Source organism: Amblyraja radiata, chromosome 4 (genome assembly GCF_010909765.2).
Source record: "Amblyraja radiata isolate CabotCenter1 chromosome 4, sAmbRad1.1.pri, whole genome shotgun sequence".
NCBI lineage: Eukaryota > Metazoa > Chordata > Chondrichthyes > Rajiformes > Rajidae > Amblyraja > Amblyraja radiata.
Window position 1 is genome coordinate 73,581,827 of NC_045959.1, and position 21,897 is coordinate 73,603,723.

Below are 21,897 nucleotides of genomic sequence, written 5' to 3' on the forward strand. Positions count from 1 at the left end.
AGGAGAAATCTATTTAGTCAGAGGGTGATGAATCTGTGGAATTCTTTGCCTCAAAACGCTGTAGAGGTCAAGTCAGGGAATATTTTTAAGGCAGAGATAGATTGATTTTTGATCAGAGGTTATGGGGAGAAGGCAGGAGAATGGGGTTAGAAGGGAGAGATAGATCAACCATGATTGAATGGCGGAATAGTCTTGATGGGCCGAATGTTCTAATTCTTCTATCACATGACCTTAGCTAGGAAAATAGCAGAAACATCAAATTGTGTGTCAGAATTATAACAGAATTTAAGAATTTTAACATTATATAAAATAATCATAACATTAATCCTGCTAGAAATCTTAACGCTTCCTATAGTTAATGCTCTTGGATGGAATAATTTTTATGGTGTTAAGCTAAAGTGTGAGATAAACCTAGTTCAATTCAATTCAAAGCACTTTATTCGTCCCCGAGGGGCAATTTAAAAAGGCGCATTACAGTAGCTTTTTAAAAAAAAAGAGGGACACAATCAACAAACATAAGCAGCACGCATACTGCACAATCAACCAACACACGCATTTCACAGACACACTGCACAATCACACAACACACACCGCACATCAACATTCAACACATAGTAATAGTTTTAAAGTGCTTCCTTAGTGCTTCAATTAAAAAGTGCATATAAAAGGTTATTTCATTTCATATGTTCATGAGTCAGTGATCAGCATTAAGAAGCTGGACAGCCCTGGGGATGAAGGTTGCCTTCCTCCTCTGTGTCCGGCAACCCGGACAGCGGAGTCTGCGTCCTGAGGGGAGCCACTCAAACTCAGGAAACTGGATGTGAGAGGGGTCCTGAAGAATCCTGCGTGTTAACTTTACAGACTGTTGGTCGCATAGGGCAGTGAGAGTTCGGACGGGCTGCTCAATGATTTTTGAGCAGACCTTGACCACATTCAACAGGCGGTTTCTGTTTTGCAGGGTGATGGAGTGGAACCAGCTAGTGAAAGAGAAGGTTATTACATTTTCAATGAATGCGTAGTAGAATGTGGTGAGAATGTCTTTGTTAATCCCAAATGACCAGCTTCCTGAGTAGGTACTGTCTCTGATGGCACTTTTTAAGGATTTCCTCTGTGTTAGAGGAAAACCTTAGCAGGTTGTCGAAGGCTGTTCCCAGGTATTTGTATACCTCCACTATCTCCACTGGCTCCTGCTGGATGATAGTGGTGGCTGCCTCAGCCATCTGTCTCTGTTGGGGGGGAAAGGTCACAATCATGTCCTTGGTTTTGCTTATATTTAGCTCAAGACAAGACTTTTCACACCATACTATAAAGTCCTGCAGGGCTGAGCTGTGATGTTGTGTATGGCTGGGAAGCAGAGACAGGAGGACTGTGTCATCAGCAAATTTTACAAAGTGGCAATTTGGCTGGGTGGATCTGTAGTCATCAGTGTAGAGAATGAAGAGAAGTGGGGAGAGGACACAGCCTTGTGGAGAGCCAGTGAAGGTGAAGAGGGTGTCGGACAAGGTGTGGTTCACCAACACCCTCTGTGATCTGTTGGTGAGGAAGTCTATAATCCACAGAGTGAGTTGGTGGTTGAGGTGGAAGCGGGTGATGAGCTTCTCAGCCAAAATATGTGGCTGCATGGTGTTGAATGCTGATGAGAAGTCTGCAAACAAAAGTCTGGCTATGGTCTTGCTATACAAAAGTCTGGCTATACAAATACATCGATAGATGCTCCTGAACACATCATCAGTGATGTAACCTGGGGTCATTGGGTGTTTCGGGTCTTTCAACATCAGACACCCTCACCCAGGCGACCCAGCCGTGGTTGATCAGACCATGACTTGTGTTCAGGTGGCATTCACTCCTCCCCATGGACCTCCTATCCTGATCCAGAGCCAACTCGAGGCCTTCTCTGCTGCCTCTGTGGTGTTCTTGATGGCCCTTCTCCTCGCCACTCCGTTGATGCCCAGTGCACTCAAGGCTTTGTAGAGCGATTGCCCTGCAAAACCTCTGCAGCCAACCTCGATGGGCATACACCTTGCCTTCCAGCCCTGCTTGCGGCAGTCTATGACCAGTTCTTCATATTTAGCCATCTTCCTCTCGTGGGCCTCCTCCAGATGGTCCTCCCACGGCACTGTCAGTTCCAACAAGACGATGTTTTTGGTCGCCTCTGAGACCAGGAGGATATCTGGCCTCAGGGTGGTCGTGGCAATGTGCTGTGGGAACTTCAGCTGTTTCACCAGGTCTACGGAAAGCTGCCAGTCCTGCGCAGTCGCCAGGATTCCTGACGGATTCCTGGCTGCTGTGGTTCTTGGCAGCTGCACTCCGGCCTTCACGAAGGTGATCATCTGGGTGGTGGGGCGTTTCATCTTCCCCATTCTCTGCACCCTCCTGCTATTCTGTCAACTGAACTTGCTGTGATTGATATCTATGACGATTTCTAGCCTCCACTTGCTTCATTACTATAATGGAACCCTTCCCCAGCTAATCTAGTTTGAACCCCCTCTTAGTAGCTAATGCAAACATGCCCACAAAGATATTGGTCGCCCTCCAGATCAGATCAGATGCAACTTCTTCTTCTGTCATATGTCTTTTAGACCTGCAGTTCCGTTGAGGCGAGCCAGGCGAATGTGTCATCGTCCAGGTCAATCAGACCTCGTTCACCATTCGGTGGTCGGTGTTTGGGGCAACTGGTGACAATGTGCTCCAATATCTGTGTTGGGTCTCCACACTCACAGGAGGCACTGTCCACGAGGCCCCATAGCCTCCATAGCGTCCGACCCCTGTCCTTAAGCCGTTGAGGGTTGTCCACTGCTTTCAGGGCAGGTCCTGGCCAGGGATGTCCATGGGGTCATCGATGTAATGGTGCAGCCTAGATGGCTCCGCTGACTTCCACTGGTCTCTCCATCTCTTCTTGACCCAGGCGGCCTTGGAAGCATCAGCCGGTGTTGTGCAGAGCAGCTCTTGGGCTTGCGTGGCGAAGGGGCGCCGTGACTTGAGGCGCACATGTTGTGGTGTTTCTGTGACGATCTGATGGAGGACGTGGGATTCACTGGTCTGTGCCTTTCGAGAGAGGGCCAGCGTGGCTGCTTCTCTTCTGTTGTTGGCCAGGGCGATGCCAGCGAGAACGGGCAGTTGGTTTACTGGGGTGGCTCGTAGGCATACTCTTTGAAACATTTGGCAGAGGGTTAACAACTTTTTGGATCTCATTTCATCTTTTTGTGAGAAAGATCTATATGTGCTGTTCCAGCGTGAAGCTATTCATGTGCAATGTCCCAACTGGAATCATAATTTTTTGGAAGGATATGCAACAATACATTGGCCCATTGGTACAAAATTGCCTCCATTTTTAGAAAAAATACAGAAAGAAAATGAGAAGGAACGATTCAAGCTTGAAAATGATTTGCGATAAGTTTAAGAGCTGAGTTTTAACATAATCTAAAGAAGTTGGTATTGAGGAGGGAGTGGAATCATCATTTAAAATGTGGATATTTCTCAGTGGGTTTTTAACCAAACCACAATCTTCCTACAATGTTTCCATGTTTCCAACAATTTTGGATCAAGTGTAGACTTTCGGTTTGGTTTCAAGAATTTCTATTGCAGAAACTAGTTTATTAGTTTGATCCATAATTTTCATTACTGACATTTCTTATTGGCACAATCTATGCCATGGAGGTGGTGACATAGACAAGGTGCTGGTGTAAGTGCATGGCATGCTTGCTTTCTTCAGATGGTACATTGAATACAAGAGTAAGGGCATTCTATTAAGATTTACAAGATGTTAGTGAGATCACAACCAAAATATTATGTGCAATTCTGGTCACCATACTGGAGAAAAGATGTGATTAAGCTGAATAGGTTGCAGACAAAAATGAAAAGCTGGGACTGGAGGGTTTTAGTAGTAAGGAGGGACTGGAAAGAAACAAATGGACATTGTCGTTTTTGAAGGTAAAAAAACTGAACTGAGATCAATGGATCATTAACAGTAAATAGTCAATGCTTAAAGACAGGTAGGAGAATTGATGCTTATAAATTTCAGGAACTGGGACATATTATGTTTGGAAGGTAGAAAGTTAGATAACATTTATCTATGGTCATGGCTCCTATATTTGATTGAATAAACATGGTATTGCAATTACATATATTTGGTGAATTCTACACATTGAAAATCTCTTTGGAGAAACACTTGCTACCTTAACTACAAATAATGAAACTATGCACGTAATTTTGTCTCTTTTAAAATGCAGGAGATAAGTGGGAGCTGTTAGTCACTACTGGAAATTTCAAAAGCGCTGGGACCGAAGCTACTGTCATCATACATATCTATGGGGACAAAGGAACGTCAGGCCCAATTGTCTTAGGCACTGGAACGCATCAGCTATTCAAACCACAAAATACGGATGTATTTCAGGTATTAAATCAATCAGAATGCATATTGTATGTAGTTACCAAAATATAAAAATTAATTCATTATAATCTGAAGCAGAATCAAAAATATAAAATGAAAACAATAATGTTAAGATATGCCGGTAAACAGAGAAAGTAAGAAAATACTGCAAATAAAATTTCAACAATGATAAAAAAAACTACACAGTGCTTGACGCAGAAATTCATAAAGTCTAAGAAATGAGTGTTTGTTAAGATTTTAAATACATATGTCAGATTTCCCTTCTCCTCCTCCTCCTCCTCCTCCTCCTCCTCCTCCTCCTCCTCCTCCTCCTCCTCCTCCTCCTCCTCCTCCTCCTCCTCCTCCTCCTCCTCCTCCTTCTTCTTCTTCTTCTTCTTCTAATTTGAATATTGTGTAGACATTTATTCAATGATGCAGATTGAAACCATGGTTGTGTGATCAATAATGGAGCTGCTTTTATATAAATGGTCAACAGTTAAAGCAAAAGTCTTAAAGTCATAAAACTAAGTCTGGTGTTTATCAGATTTGAGTGTATGTTGGAAATGCATGTCCAATTTGAAATGCTGTCTCAGAACGTGGATGCTTTTAGTCCTCTATAGGCGATTCATGAAATGATAAAATATCACTTTTGGTACCCTGCCAATATCTCTGAAGATCATGTCAAAATAACTAAACACCGCAACACTTCTCTTGTTCTGATCAATAACACATTTTAGGGGCTTTAATGTTCTTTTTAATGAGTAGCCTAATGCCTATTTTAGCAATTTGCCCAGGAAGCCCAAGTGATGTTTGCCAGTGGGATTCCGACTGGCATAATTAGAAGCATGATCTAGAATACTTTTGAAACCAGGTTTATATCAAAAACAGACACCATGCTTGTCACATTCTGTCTTAAAACTCTTAGTACTATTGTGACGATGAAATACAACTGGTCCGCTGTATGTTACACTTCCAGCTACCCAATGTTATCCATTACGTTTCTCTAACCTCTCGTGTTTTATATCAGGTACAAGGCTTAGCTCACATTTCATTTCAGTTGGACGCTGTTTGAATTTCTGTATTACCTGTAGCGTACATTGGTGACTTTTCAATAAAGCTACCAACCTGCTCTATACTTAAATTCTTTTGTGTCTGCTGCAACATTTGTTTTGCTTTGACTGAGTGAGCTTGGATATATGCACTTTTTTGTGGTGTGGAGGCTTTGTATTTATAGTCATGAATATCAATGTGCCAAAAGTATTTTGATGTTGGTATGCATGCAATTCACAAAACGTATTGGAGCATTGTAGTAGTGTGTACATTTGTATAAATAGTACATCCTTGAATGCCATTGTATGTGGATGTTAAATATTGGATTTGATATTGTCAAGTCAAACTGAAATGCAAGAAACTTGCGAGCAGAGAAATGCTACAATTGAAATCACGAGAAGTGATTAAAGTGGGCGGAACCCCAGCCTGCCGAGTTCTGCCTGGGGGTCAAAAGGGCACAGAGCACCAGAAGCCAGTGAAGGAGAGACAAGAAACTTGCGAGCAGTGAATCCACCAGTAAATCAAAAAGACTGTCCGAAAAGCTGCCGCGAGAGCCAGAAAAGGCAAGCAGGACTGATTTTTCTACAGACCCGATTGGCAGCCGGTTTTTCACTGTCAAGTCTTCTACTGTTTTTGCAGTTTCCCCGCTTGAAAGGGATAAATCAAATCCCTTTCAAGCGGGGAAACTGCAAAAACAGTAGAAGACTTGACAGATATTATAATACAGGTTGATTGAATTATTAATACATCATAAAAAAAACAGTTATTTGGACTGATTCGACAGAAGTATTACTATATTTTGAAAGTTGATAACAACTTGTCACAACTTATAGCTGATAATGTAACCTAACACAACTTATAGCTGATAATGTAACCTAACATTTAGAGGATTGCAACTTGTATGTATGTTCCAAGAAAATAGGTATTTACAGCTCATTACTTTAGAAGAAAAATGTGCCCTGCTGTGTGCCATCTTACCATTTCTGTGCTCTATAAAATAATATTCCTGAGAACAGAAAATATCTAGAAATCTAACAAGTAAGAAATTCACATAAGAATAGATGCAAAAGAGCAAGAGAGGAAGAATGCCATACATTGTAAGCTGTAGCGAGTTGGGCAATTAACATATTAGCATATGGTAAGAGGACAATTTATGTGATAATCCAATTTCTTTCTCTACATAAGTTATAAGTTCCACTTATATTACCCAGTACAAGTGCACACCATCTTTTTGGAGAGGAAATTTACAAGCATGTTTCCAGGGCTGGAACATGGATTTCATGGGAAGCTCAGCAACAATTAACAGTAATGGATTCATAAGCCCCTTCCCTTCACCCCACCTTCCAACCCCCGACAAATATTTCAGTAAATGCTGGACTTTTACATAATTCTGGGGTTGAATTCACTTTGAATAGATGAATGTCAGAAGTTCCTCTTGGAGCTGCCAAGCCTCAGCCCACCAGTTCACTATCGATGTTTAAGAAGGAACTGCAGATGCTGGAAAATGGAAGGTAGACAAAAATGCTGGAGAAACTCAGTGGGTGCAGCAGCATCTATCGAACGAAGGAAATAGGCAATGTTTTGGGCCAAAATCCTTCTTCAGACTGATGTAAGGTGGGGGGGGGAGGCGGGAAGAAGAAAGTAGAAATAAAGAGGGGGAGCCCGAGGCTGAGGGAGAGCTGAGAAGGGGAGGAGACAGCAAGGGCTACCGGAAATTGGACTATCAGACTGCATTATAGCTTTAAATAAATGCAACAAATGCTAATGAGAGGTGAACCACATATTGGAATTTTAACTGGTTTAACATTTAAATGTCAGCAACTGCAGAACTGAGACTTCTTGAGACCATTTCACCACATGTCGTCCCAATGATGCTTAATACCTGAGAAGCTGATCATTTGTAGGCAGCAACAACTTGCAGTTTATGCTCTCCATGAGTCAGACGTTGCAACCAGTCACAACAGTTAAAACTGGTGAAAGAAATGGTGGGACAGCTCATCTCCTTATTGTTTTACACCTTTTTAGTGCTGTGACAGCCAAGCAAAAATGGTAATATTGTGGCAGTCAGTGCTTAATAACCGAGCAGGCTTCTTACTGGGGCCAAAAGGAAAAATTATCTGGAAAATTTGAAACTGGTGAATACGTTCATCGGAAATCAGCAAGAATGTTTCAGTGCCAAGATTCACCATAACAAAGGCATGGTATAGAATTACATGTGAACCAGGGAATATTGTTGGATTGCCACAAACCCCTGCTGAACAAACTGTGATTAGTCACCAGATCTCTATGGAAATACCAGCTCACGTCCAATATTCGGCCTCCTGCCATGTCTCTTTCGTCATCCTAATCATTCCCTCCTTTCAAGAATGTTCAAGGGAGTGTATATAGGTTAGGAGTGTGGGTAAGAATGTATCAGGTACACAAACTTGTCCAAGTGGGGTTAGCCAATGTCCCGTAGTGGAATCCATGGGGCATCCCTCTTGTTTCCATTTTTGTTTTTCATGTTCAGAGGCATCCCTCTGTAATTCTTTAACCTCCCTCATGTCTGGCAAGACCGTTCTATTTACTAGCACTGTACTCCCTGGGGGCACCAAGTTATATGATCTACAGGTTGCATCCTTGGCAACCTGATCCGTGTGGGCATTTCCCTTGGAGACAGGATCGTCTCCTCCCGTATGGGCATTGCATTTTATAATAGCCAATTGCTTCAGAAGCATAAGTGCCTGTAAAAGGTTGCTTACAAAAAGGGCATTCTTAATCGGGTGCCTGCGGCTGTGAGAAATCCTCTGTGTTGCCAAAGTGCTCCAAAATCGTGGGCTACTCCGAAAGCATACCTAGAGTCCGTATAGATATTAGTGCATTGGTCCTTAGCTAATATACATGCTCTAGTCAGTGCAAATAATTCTGCCTGCTGTGCTGACAGAGGGTTTTGGAATCGTCCTTCTTCTAGGACCATCTGTGATTCATTTACAATGGAAACATAGAAACATAGAAATTAGATGCAGGAGTAGGCCATTCGGCCCTTCGAGCCTGTACCGCTATTCAATATGATCATGGCTGATCATCCAACTCAGTATCCTGTACCTGCCTTCTCTCCATACCCCCTGATCCCTTTAGCCACAAGGGCCACATCTAACTCCCTCTTAAATATAGCCAATGAACTGGCCTCAACTACCTTCTGTGGCAGAGAATTCCAGAGATTCACCACTCTCTGTGTGAAAAATGTTTTTCTCATCTCGGTCCTAAAAGATTTCCCCCTTATCCTTAAACTGTGACCCCTTGTGCTGGACTTCCCCAACATCGGGAACAATCTTCCTGCATTTAGCATGTCCAACCCCTTAAGAATTTTGTAAGTTTCTATAAGATCCCTCCTCAATCTTCTAAATTCTAGCGAGTACAAGCCGAGTCTATCCAGTCTTCCTTCATATGAAAGTCCTGACATCCCAGTAATCAGTCTGGTGAACCTTCTCTGTACTCCCTCTATGGCAAGAATGTATTTTCTCAGATTAGGAGACCAAAACTGTACGCAATACTCCAGGTGTGGTCTCACCACAACCCTGTACAACTGCAATGGAATAGCCTGAGGCTCGTTTACTTGTTTCAGGTACAACCATGAAGAGCCATCCACAAACCATGTAGACTGGACGTCTTCTAATGGCACATCAGAAAGCCCCTCTCTGATATTGGACAGAATGTCGTTGGCTTGTTCGCAATCATGCGGAGGATCTTTGCAGAGCTCTGGTGGCTGTGATAAAAATGCTGATGGATTAATTGAAGAGCAGTGTTGAAAAGTCAAGTAGGGATTATTTAAGAGAGTCACAGTAAGTTGTAAACACAGTTACTGGTTGATGCTTTGTAATGTTGGTGGCCGCAGAGACAGCAGCATGTTTGCCAGGCAAGATCTGGGTGCACGGTGGATATCCGCGAGTTACAGCATCTAACCTGACAGAGAAATAAGCCGCTGGTTGCTTAACATTGCTGTGGTGTGTTAAAACCCGCAGATGCACAATCTTGGATTATGGTGACATATAGCTGGAAGGATCGGTCATACAGTGGGCATCCCACAGCGGGTGCTGAAGCCAGTGCTTGTTTGAAAGCTGCGAAGGCTTTTGTCTGCTCCTCAGTAAGTGTGAACTGCTGTGCAGCTTTAGCGGAGGATAATGGTGATAGATGCTTGGTGTAAAGAGCCACATCTGGGATCCATTGTCGGCAGAAATTTACTTACCCCAGGAATTCTCTCATTTGTTTAGAGGTCTCTGGTTTTGGATGATGGACAATGGGGTCCACTCTGGCAGGGGTGAGGGCTCTTTCTGTGGCACTAATCATCACCTCGAGAAACTTTACTTTTTTCTGCCCCTCAGTGACTTTTTGCTTAGGTATCACATATCCCCATTTGTGTAAGGCTCTTAATAGAGTGGTCTTGTCTTCGGCATTGCTAGCCTCATCACTACTGGCCAATAGCAGGTCATCCACATACTGGACAATGGCTGAACCCTTTGGTAGGGCAAGTGTCTTTGACTGGTCTGCCAAGACCTGGGAGAAGATTGTAGGTGAACGTACAAAGCCCTGGGGTAACCGTTTCCATGTGTACTGCTGTCCTTCATACGTAAAGGCAAAAAGGTATTGGCAGTCAGGGTGCAATGATACTGCGAAGAAGGAGTGTTGTAGGGTAATCACCGTGAATACGGCTGCTGATGCTGGAACCTGGCTTAATATGGTGGCTGGGTTGGGTACTATAGCATGCATTGGCATAACAATTTCATTAATGGCGGGTAAATCCTGAACAAGTCGCCATTCGGTGTGTCCTGGTTTTGGCACTGGGAAGATGGGAGTGTTGCAAGGTGAGTGACAGCGGATGAGTATGCCCTGGTGCAGTAAGGACTGAACCAGCTGTCGTATCCCAGCAACAACCTCTGGTTTTAAATGGTATTGGTGCATTCAGGGAGGTGGACATCCGACTTAAGTGTAACCCTTACTGGAGTACAATTAGTCAGTCCTACCATGTGCAGTGACGCCGACCATATCTGCTCCTTGTCCTCTCTGTTGGGTTGTGGTTGATGTCTTCGGATTGTTCCTTCGATAGTCTGGCATTCTTCCCAGTATTCCAAAGTACCTTGGGTGAAAAGCTGAGTACCCAACACATTATTTCTAGCCTGGTTCCGCAATAGATATACAAGGTATCCCAATTCCTTTGCTAAAGGTCCTGGTTTTACTGAGGTAGTGATGTGTGGGGGCCACTAGGGAGGCGTCTGTTTCCACAGTCCCTCCTCTACCTGTGCTATTATCGCCGTTCCTGGCTCTCCTGATACATTTCCTATCAGTCGTACTGTTGTAGCTTTACCTTGCAGCGGCCCAAATAAATCACTCATCTCAGCATTGCATCCAGTGGGATCGTAGAAGAGGGTAACATGTGGATTTGGGATGTCTCCTAACGTGGGGGATGGTGGGAGATCAATTGCCCACCACTGAGAAGTGGGGAAATGGGAATACAACATTCGCCTCATCTGTAGGTGTATCCCACTGTCAGAGCAGGTAATTGCTGCTTTCAATCCCATTAACAAGTTTCTTCCTGCTAGATTGCATCCAGGGTGCGGGGTAACAGAGAAGGTGAGGGTGTATTGTTCCTGGCTGTAAGTAACAGTGAGAGGTTGAGTAAGGAGGTAGCATCTCGTTTTCCCGTCCAACCCGGAGGGGCAAGTTACATTATCGGACAAGGGAACTGCCAGATACTCCACAAGGTCCTGATCTAGGGTTGAGGAAGTTGCCCCGGTATCAAACAAAAATAGAACTCTGGCAGCCCCAAGCATCATTACTGTGGTTCTTCATCGGGGTTGGCAATCAGGGGAAAGAGGCGCTTTGCACGGGTGCTGGTGGGTCATTGGTAAAAGGGATTGTTGGTAGTGTGCAGGGTATGTTTGTATTCCTCATGTCTTCCCCTTCCTTCTCCTTCTCTGGAGGGACAGTCCCTCATCCAATGCCCAATTCCCTCGCATTGAAAACAGGCTCCTCCACTTCCTCGTCCCCCTGTGAATCGTTTTGGATTATCCTTTTCTCTGTTTCCCTGGTATTCATTTCTCCACTGGGGTATCATTTCATATTCTCTGCCTCGTCCCCTTCCTCTATTACCTGGGCGCAAAGCCATAATGTTGCGTGATTAATTCGCTGACTCTCCCAGATAATATTCCGTTTTTATAAGGGACGCTGAGGATCCCGAGTGCGAGCTTCCTGTACCACCTGCCCAAAAGGTCATAACTGCCCGTCTCATCTGGGTGATATCGTTATCTGCCCAGTTAAGATTGGTCTTTATCAGGGATTGTAATTTTACTGGCAGACAACTCATAAGTATCGCATTAAACTACTGTGACAGCCATCTTGTATTAAAATTAACATCGCCAGCGTGAGCTTGATAAGTAGTAGTGAATCTATCCAGATAATCGTGGCTTGTTTCTTTGGAATGTGGCTTACAATCAATTATCACTGACACGAATTATGCACATTTCTTGGGATTTCCATACCGAATAAATTTCCATTGTTTGCTCCTGATCATTTTCAGCTCGTGGATTAACTACTGTTTAGAGTGGTTTGTTCCTTTTGATCCTGATATCACACGCGGGTAAGTTTTTACACCCTCAGCTATGGAAGGCTGATATTCTCCCCCATCTTCACCTCCTGTTTCCCCTTCAGCCCCCTCTATCGGAGACCAGGGTAAGGGGGGGTGCAGTGGACCATGTGGGCATTGATAATACCGGAATATTTGTATGTATGGATAGGGCATAGGAAGGAGGTCTGCTCCCTGTGAATTCTTCCTCATCTTCACCAATATACAGGGTCGTCATGCCAAACATAGGGTCTCCGGAGAACTTACTGGTACCAGGTTTGTTCTTAACTACTAATTGCTTGTTCTCCGATCTTTTCATATCAGCACTTTCTTTCTTTGCCTTAGCCCTTTTCTCCTGTTCCTCTGTCCACTGGCATTCCACCTGAAGTAATTTCCATCCTTTCATAGTTCCATCTGTATTCCTTAACTCAATTCCTTTTTTATAAGCATTATCCATCCAACTTCTATCTTGCGATTCCACTTGCTTCTTTTCTGCCTCACTCTTCCATTCCATAATTCTTTCCCATGTCTATCCAATCACCAACTACTTACGATATGGGGAGAAGGCAGGAACGGGGTACCGATTGTGGATGATCAGCCATGATCACATTGAATGGCGGTGCTGGCTCGAATGGCAGAATGGCCTACTCCTGCACCTATTGTCTATTGCATCTGTGGAAAGAATGAACTCTATCCCATTTGCTGGAATCATATTTTAATGTTCCATTGGTAACTTGATCCAAAGATTTGCTGGACTAGGTAATGCTGCAAGGCCAGAACCATTGCAATGTTGTTCTACTCCACTTTACCCGGAGTAATAAAATCCCATTTAATCAATTGCAGGCTCATTCATGATTGAACTTCTTATGAGAGATATTGTTTCCAAAAGGGATTGTTCCACAGTTATTTGCACTGACTCCAAAAAAAATACACAGTATCCTGCAGTCAACAATTTGAAAACTATAAATTTAACAAGCAGAAAATCATGTAGGTTCTAAATCACTGTAATGGGCTTTACATATGCTTTCCTATCCGCCTTCCAAATTATGAGTAGATTGGTGGTGGGATTGCAACGCATCAATTTATTAATCACATCCTGGAACCCCATAGCGTGTAATTTCCAAAAATATTTTAAATCTTCTCTTCCCCTTTCTCATAGGTTTTCACATAACATATTTTGTGGTATATTTACTGCAAGGCAAATTAGTCTGTTGAAATAACAGTTATCTAAGGATTAAATTAGTTTATTCAATTTTTAAAATGGACAAGTATGAGTGAGAACAGGAATCAGATCATTTATTTTTATTGTATACTATTCTGGTTCAGGACACTAGATGGTAGACTTGCAACAAATTGATGTAGCACCACTAAGTGTATTCACATATTCAGAACAGATATTAAATGTTCCTTTCTCCTTAATCTTTCTGTGATAATTACAAAATCAACTAAAAACTGAAGTAGCATTGTAATGTAATTATAAGATAAATATAGTTTGTAGCTGACAATATTTAAAATGGCAAACAGGGAGGATAACTAGAGCTGGAGAACGTTTCATTATCACTGACATACTATCACAAAATGGGATCTGACATTGAGACAGGTTGGCAAAATGCCAAAATAACTTTCAGCACCATTTAGTTCGATTGCTATTTTATGAAAGATTGACAACTGACGATATATCTTGACGTTCATTGTATACATACTTGGATTCTAACAACATTTAAAAAAATAATTGTATATATTTGTTTGATTAAACTAATATTAGCAGCAAATCATATTGTTGCTAATCTGAGTTGCATAAACAATTGGTGTTCTCATATATCAGTGTTTATCATATTTTAATGACACCAGACCACCACATTCATTTGGGGATGATTTTCTTAATTTATACAAGGGCACTTGGCAAAGTTAATGGTAATGTCTTCAGGACAGTTGAATGTCCTAAAATGTAAAGGTAGATAAATTCCCAGGCCAAGATCAGATATATACAAGGACCGTGGGAAGCTAGAGAAGAAATTGCAGGAGTCCAAACTAATGTGTATGAATCATTGTTAGATACCGATGTGGTGCCGGAAGACTAGAGAGTGGTCTCTACTTAAAACGGAATGACATGAAAATCTTTGAGACTATAGACCAATAAGCCTAACACCTGACAAGAAAGATTCTGAGGGATAAGATATACAAGCATTTGGAAAGACAAAGGTTGATTATGCTCAGTCAGCATGGTTTTGTGCACTGGAGATTGTGTCTCACAAATCTGAATGAGTTTATTGAAAAAGTAACCGAAGGGTTGTAAAGGCAGGCCCGTAGCCATATGTCTTAATGGACTACAGCAAAGTATTGGAATGGTTAGATTGCATGGAATCCAAAGAGAGCTGTCTAACTGGATACAGAATTGGCTTCATGGTAGGAGGTCGAGGGTGATGGTTTAGAGCTGTTTTTTTGCATTGGAGGTGTGTGACTAGTGGTATGCCTTAGGAATCGGTGCTGGGTCTTGCTGTTTGTCATTTACATCAGCAATTTGGATGATATTATGTAATGGATTACACAATTATACGGGCAGGTACAATGGCACAGCGGTAGAGTTGCTGCCTTACAATGCCAGTGACCCGAGTTCAATCCTGACTACGGGTGCTGTCTGTACAGAGTTTGCACATTCTCCCTGTGACTGTGTGGGTTTTCTCCGGGTGCTCCGGTTTTCTCCCACATTCCAAAGATGTTGAGGTTTTTAGGTTAATTGGCTTCTGTAAATTATCCCTAATGTGTAGGATAGAACTAGCGTACGGGTGATCATGGTAGGAGCGGACTAGGTGAGCCGAAGAGCCCGTTTCCACGTTGTATCTCTAAACTAAACTAAGTTAGTGAGACCACATTTGGAATATTGTCATCAGTCTGTTTACCTTATTGTTGGATAGATGCCATTAACCTGGAAAGGGTGCCGACCTTACCAGGACTCGAGCGTCTGAACTATAGGGATAGATTGGGCAGGCTAGGACTTTATTCCTTGGAACACTGGAAGCTGAGGGATGTTCTTATAGAGGTATATAAAATCATGAATGGAATCGATAGGAATGCACAAAGTCTTTTTCCAAGTAGAAGAATGAATAACTAGGGGCATAGATTTAAGTTGAGAGGGGAAAGATTGATTAGGAGCTTTTTCACACACAGGGTAGTAAATAAAAGGAACAATCACCAGTGGAAGTTGTTGAGGCAGGCACAATAACAACATTTTAAAGACATTTGGACAGGCACAAAGGTTTGAGGGAGATTAGTTAAATATGGGCAAATGGGATTGATTTGGATGTGGCATCTTGGTCAGGTTGATTGAGTTGGAGTGAGGAGTTTATTTCTGTGCTGTGTTATTCTGATTCAATAACCTATTGTGGAATAGATATGATACACTCCTTTGCTTAATGTGTAGGCAGCCAGCCAAATGTACATTACTTACTAATTATTATCAATGCAGCATGCAGCTAATGCTATAGATGTGCAGAACAAACTCACATCTGAACAAGATGGTAAATGAACAACATCTACTTATGTTAAAATGCGCACCTTATAGCCAGCCTAGGTTTCTAAAGCACGTAACTTTCTGTTTTTAAAAATCATATTTTAAATGTTTATGTACTGAATTTTTATATTGGTATTGTTGGTTAGCTGTCATACTTGCGTCATTAACAAAAGGAAACTATGTTCTATTGGAAGTGGGGAATTGCTTTTGCATTTTAATTATATCACAGTTGAATGAGTTATTCACAGAGATTCTCTCCTCTCTTTCTCTTTATCTTCGGCTTCCTCCTGTCCTCTTCCTCCTTCTTTCATCTCCGCAACATCGCCAAACTCAGACCCTCTCTCACACCGCCTGCTGCTGAAAGACTCATCAATGCCTTCATCTCCTCCCGACTGGACTACTGCAACTCACTTCTCCTTTGCATCAGCTCCACCTACATCAACCGACTCCAACTGGTCCAGAACGCAGCCGCCCGACTCATCACCCACACCAAATCCTGGCATCACATCACTCCAGTCCTCAAAAAACTTCACTGGCTTCCCATCTCCCACCGGATCACCTACAAAATCCTGGTCCTCACCTACAAAGCCCTCCACCATCTGGCCCCCCCATATCTCACTGACCTCCTCTCCCCCTACCAACCCTCACGGTCCCTCAGATCCACATCAGCCGGTCTCCTCTCCATCCACAAGTCCAACCTCCGCAGTTTTGGGGACAGAGCCTTCTCCAGGGCAGCTCCCAGGCTCTGGAACTCCCTCCCCCAACTGATCCGCAATTCTGTGTCCCTCACCATCTTCCAGTCCCGCCTCAAGACCCATCTCTTCACCTCTGCCTATCCTTAGCCCCACGTCCCCGTCCCTTTTCATCTGTGCATTAATTGCCTCATACTGTGTTTTGTATTGAATTCTGTCTTTACTTTGTGTACTAGTCATGTCTCTACTATTTATTTCATTCCCCTTACATGTTTTTCCTCTACATGCTCAATTTTTGTAAGGTGTCCTTGAGACTCTTGAAAGGCGCCCATAAATAAAATTTATTATTATTATTATTCTCACCAACTCACTGCACAGCTGATGACAGATATAGTAGGCATCATTTTGTTGGATTATAATCTCTGAGTCAACATGGTTATATGTAAAGTGTCTACAGTCAATGGTACACTAGACTGCGGCAATCTCGCAAAGATGCATGCTCAGTCCACCCACGACAGTCTAGCCCGAGTGAATAAAATGTAGTCAGCTCTCTGGATTATGCCCAACAAAAATCACCTCTATGCAATCGGGGAATTTTGTTACAAACTTGAACATTTCCAACCTGGAAGTGGCCTGATGAATGAAAGTGGATGGACTCTATGACCTTGTTAGTTATTAGCAAATTGGCTGTTGCCATGCTCTCGAACTTGACCTTATATCAAAACCAGTGAAAAAGTTAAAATGAAAAGATTTTTTCTGAAGCCCGGTGTTCCGAAGCATGTCCTAGATGTACGATTGCTCTGCAGCACTCTCGGCAGATGTGGTCAACCAATTATTTCTATTCTACCCTTTGTTCTCTTCCTGAAATAAGGGTATCAGAAACCTTGAGATCATCGCTTGTAATCTGGACATATGTGTTAAAATATCATTGTGGCAGCAGGGTAATTTAAAATCAATTAATTAAATAACATGGAATAAAAATTAAGATGTGTAATGCTGCCCATGAAACTACCAGGTTGTTATAAAAAAAACTGCTTGTTTACAAATGGCCTTAAGGGAAATAAATTTGCAATCCATCCCCAGTTTGGCTTGGTCCTCGTCTAATTACCTATCAAAGACAACAGGTGCACAATCTTTGCAGAAACAAAGGTATGAGGACTGAGGACTCATGCTGAGGACTCCTTCCATTATATTTTGTGAAACGGCCACCATGCTAAATGCAATAAATTCTGTACAGGTTAAACAATTTTTAAAAAGCATAAAACGCTGGAAACCCTCAGCTGGTCAAGTAGCATCCCTGGAATGAAAAACTGAGGTCATGTCTTTTTTCCATTTTCAGAAAGCAATTTAAAATTGTGCATTCATGAGTCACAGTAGTACTGGAGACAAATGCTTCAGAACAAGTTGTGCCAGTAACCAAGCTGCTCCAGTACAGCATGATACTGGCATCCACCCGACAAAACTTGCTAAGGTATAACTTTTCTGCATGCAGTTTATTGGCATCCATCAGCAAAATGTTGGAACATGTGACTATCGCAACGTTTAAGAAGCAATTAGACAGGTACATGGTTAGAACAGGTTTAGGAGGATATGGGCCAAATGCAGGCAAGTGGGACTAGTGTAGATGGGACATGTTGATCGGTGTGGGCAAGTTGGGCCAAAGATTTCCACACTAAATGATTCTATGACTATCAACTGTGTTACAAATCAATGCTCACCTATCTGCTCACCTAGCCTGACATCGGTGGTGGGGAAGATGCTGGAGTCAATTATTAAAGAAGTAATAATGGCGCATTTGGCTAGCAAGAAAAGGATTGGTCCAAGTCAGTGTGGATTTATGAAGGGGAAATCCTGCTTCATTAATCTTCTGGAACATTTTTAGGAATTGACAAGTAAAATGGATGAAGGAGAGCCAGTGAATGTAGTGTATCTGGACTTTCAGAAAGCCTTTGATAAGGTCCCAAAGAGGAGATTAGTGGGCAAAATTAGAGCACACGGTATTGGGGGTAGGGTATTGACATGGATAGAGAATTGGTTGGCAGACAGGAAACAAAGAGTAGGAATAAACGGGTCCATGTCAGAATGGTAGGCAGTGGCGAGTGGAGTGCCGCAAAGCTCAGTGCTGGGGCCGCAATTATTTACAATATATATTAATGATTTAGATGATGGGATTAAAAGTAACACTAGAAAATTAATTGTGGATTGTCACCTTGTTGTGGTGGAGAAGCTTGTGTGGCCCATGACCAAGAAGGCCGAAGATGCAAATTTGCAGTTGGCACAAAGCTGGTAATTGAACCTTTAGCTGAAAAAATTAGAACACACCCGGATATTTACGGTTATAATACAAAATATTCAAATAACAAAATATCCTTATACGCAGACGATGTATTACTGTATATCACAAAACCCCAAATCAATTACCAAAGCAAATAACAGCGGTGATAATGAACATCCTTGTCTATTGCCCCTTGTTAATTGGAATTTCGTAGATAGTATATTATTAGTTAATATTCTAGCCGTGGGTTTGTTATATAATAATTTTATCCATGCGATGAAGTTCTCTCCCATTTGAAATTTTTGCAATACTTTAATCATATAATCCCATTCTACTAGATCAAACGCTTTTTCTGCGTCCAATGAAATGATAGATAACTCTTGTTCTTGAGGTTTGTGAGAGTGCATTATGTTAAGCAGACGTCTCAGGTTATTAAATGAATGTCTCTTAGGTATAAATCCCGTTTGATCCTCATTTATTAATTTACTAACATATTGACTTAGTCTTCTAGCTAGTGTTTTCGCTAATATTTTTTGATCCGTATTTAACAAAGCAATAGCTCTATATGAGCCTGGTTCTTCTATATCTTTATCTTTTTTAAGTATTAATGTGATCGTTGATTCTGCTAGTGTTTCAGGTAAGATTTGTTCTTTAAAAGCGTATGTATACATTTTCTGTTAGACGTGGTGTAACTATGTCGTAAAAACATTTATAAAATTCATTACTGAATCCGTCTGGTCCTGGTGTTTTTCCATTCTTAAGTGTGTTTATTGTGTCTTCTATTTCCTTAGATGTAATTTGTGCTCCCAGTTCCTCTTGTTCCTTCAGTTCTAGTTTTGGAAGGTTACAATTGTCCAAAAATTCTGAAACTTTATTATTGTCTATTAGCGTTTTCGATGTGTATAAATTCTTGTAAAATTGAGCAAATCTTTTATTGATATCATTAGGTAGTGTTAATAATTCCCCTCTATCTGATTTAATCTTTAAAATTGCATGATCTTTTTCCCGTTTTTTCAGTTGGCGTGCCAAAAGTTTATGGGGTTTATCCCCAAATTCGAAATGTTCTTGTTTTGTAATTTGGAATAATCTTATAACCTTCTCTGATAATAATTTATTTAGCTTAAATTTCAGTATTAAAATTTTATTATGTTTATCCATAGTTGGATCTTTAGCATTATCTATATCTAGTTGTCTGATTTGTTCTTCTAATTGTCTTTGTTCATTCTTATTCTTTTTGTTTTGAAAAGCTTGATACGAGATAATGACTCCTCTAATAAATGCTTTGAAGGATTCCCATAATAAAGTGGGCGATATATCTGGTGTATCGTTTGTCTCAAAAAATAGGTCCATCTGTTTTTTTAGATATATACTCCCTTGTGGGTCTTTCAGAATTTGTGAGTTAAACCTCCAGAACGATTTGTTCGTAGAGATTCCTTCTAATTTTAAAACGAAAGTTAGCGGGGAGTGATCTGAAATCGTATTGGTGTGATATTTAGGGTTCATAGTATAAGGGATTAGTTTTGTATCCACTAGGAAGTAGTCTATACGTGAGTATGTTTTGTGTACCATTGAATAAAACGAGTATTCCCTTCCAGTCGGATTCGCGATCCTCCAGACGTCTGCTATATTTGTATTTTTTATATATGTATTTAAGAGTTCACTAGTTTTAGATTTCATATTACCTCTTTGTTTTTGCATCGATTTATCTAAGTACGGATCTAAAACACAGTTGAAGTCTCCTCCAATTATAACATTTTGGTAGTTAAATTCTGCGATTGTATTCAGGATTTTATTAAAAAATTGAGGATTATCAAAATTGGGCGCATATATGTTTACCAAAGTGATTGGCGTAGCATGGATCTCTCCTGTAACTATAAGATATCTCCCTTCCTTATCTGATATAATGTTCTTTGATTTGAATGGTATTCCTTTGCGAATAATAATTGCGGTGCCTCTGGATTTCGAAGTATATGAGGAGTGAAATGTTTGGCCTATCCAATTCGCCCTCAATCTCATCTGATCTTGATGTTTAGGGTGCGTTTCTTGTAGAAAAGCAATGTCCGTGTTATATGATTTCAACTGAGCTAGTATTTTGCCCCTTTTAATTGGTTCATTAATACCCCTTATATTCCAGCTACACAGTGTGATTCCTCCCATTTTCTTTTGTTTATCATCTTGCATTTTCTCTGATTTTAATACCCTTATTTATTACGGTGCAACCATACCTCAGGACTCTGGATATTTGGGGGGCGTTTATATTGCTAACTTCCTTGGTAGATCCCTTTTGCAATTTTCCTTGAAAAAAAACCACATAGTAGTGACATATTGTGATAAAAAAAAAAATTGAACAAGTAAAATTACAGTGTCTGAAGTATTCGACACTGTAGTGCGTGTCCCACGCGTCTGTGGGGTTCGACATCTATTCGACTTCCGAAGTTGATGTTGTACAATTAGCTCCGCTCCTTTTATTACTCTAAACCTAGGAGGGCGGTACCATTTCAAAATCAATTATATTTCACCCAATTACACTATATATATATATATATATATATATATATTTCATTCAGACTTATCAGATCTGTGTTCAGCTACTGTGAAATTTATTTATCTAACACTTTCATCTGCTAATTATTTATAATTAGTTATACCTTTGATAATAGTAAGCTGTTAGCTGTAAGGGTTAACCAGAAACAGGCTCCTGGAATTATGCCAGGTGCCTGAGTCTCCTCCCTTCCCCACACGAACTACATAACACTTAAACTCTTTTTAGCACATTATTACATTTTGCCCATTATATAGTTCAGGTTAGTTTCCATTTATATTTCTATATTAGTATTGTTAATTATTGTTAATTCTCTATATTTTGTAAAGCTATTTTAAGATCTTAAACCGCCATTTGTCCTTGTGATGTTTTCCACATTCGGCTCTGCTATTCGTCTCTGCGTTGCTTATCAGTCTTTCCTTCATTTTGAACAAAGAATGTCCTTGAGTTGAATTCCAAAGCGTCCAAAGGAGATAAGGTGTCTAGACCAGCGCATGTGGAAATGCTCTTCCATTTTAAACTTTTAGAGAATGGTGTTTCTTCCCTTATCTTCAGGTGTTCTCTGTGAAGTAATAAAAGGAAAGAAATTGTCCATATCGTCCGGCTGCCTTGATTAATCTTCTGTTTCTGCCACAATCTCTTGGGCATATTTATAAGATGCGTCCGAATTAGTGAAAGGTTTCTCTTTTCCCTTGAAAGTAATGCGCATCCTGGCCGGATAAAAAACGCCACATCTGACATCTTTAACTCCATGGAGAATCTGTCTTGTCTGTGAGAACTTTCTTCTCTTTTGCACGATCTCATAGGGATAATCCCGGAGGAGTTTGATAGAGTCGTTTCCAAACGTCATCTTCACTCCG

At 41.3% G+C, this 21,897-nt stretch overlaps 1 protein-coding gene across 1 annotated transcript in view; it reads left to right on the forward strand.

Annotated features, from left to right (window-relative positions):
* Nucleotides 1-21,897, forward strand: part of rp1 (RP1 axonemal microtubule associated) — a gene marked incomplete at its 3' end in the record, with an annotated part of 207,287 nt that overhangs the window by 150,222 nt on the left and 35,168 nt on the right. The window contains exon 30 of the mRNA XM_033020391.1: nucleotides 4,230-4,393. Coding sequence (XP_032876282.1) covers nucleotides 4,230-4,393 — 164 coding nt within the window. The remainder of the gene's footprint in view (nucleotides 1-4,229; nucleotides 4,394-21,897) is intronic.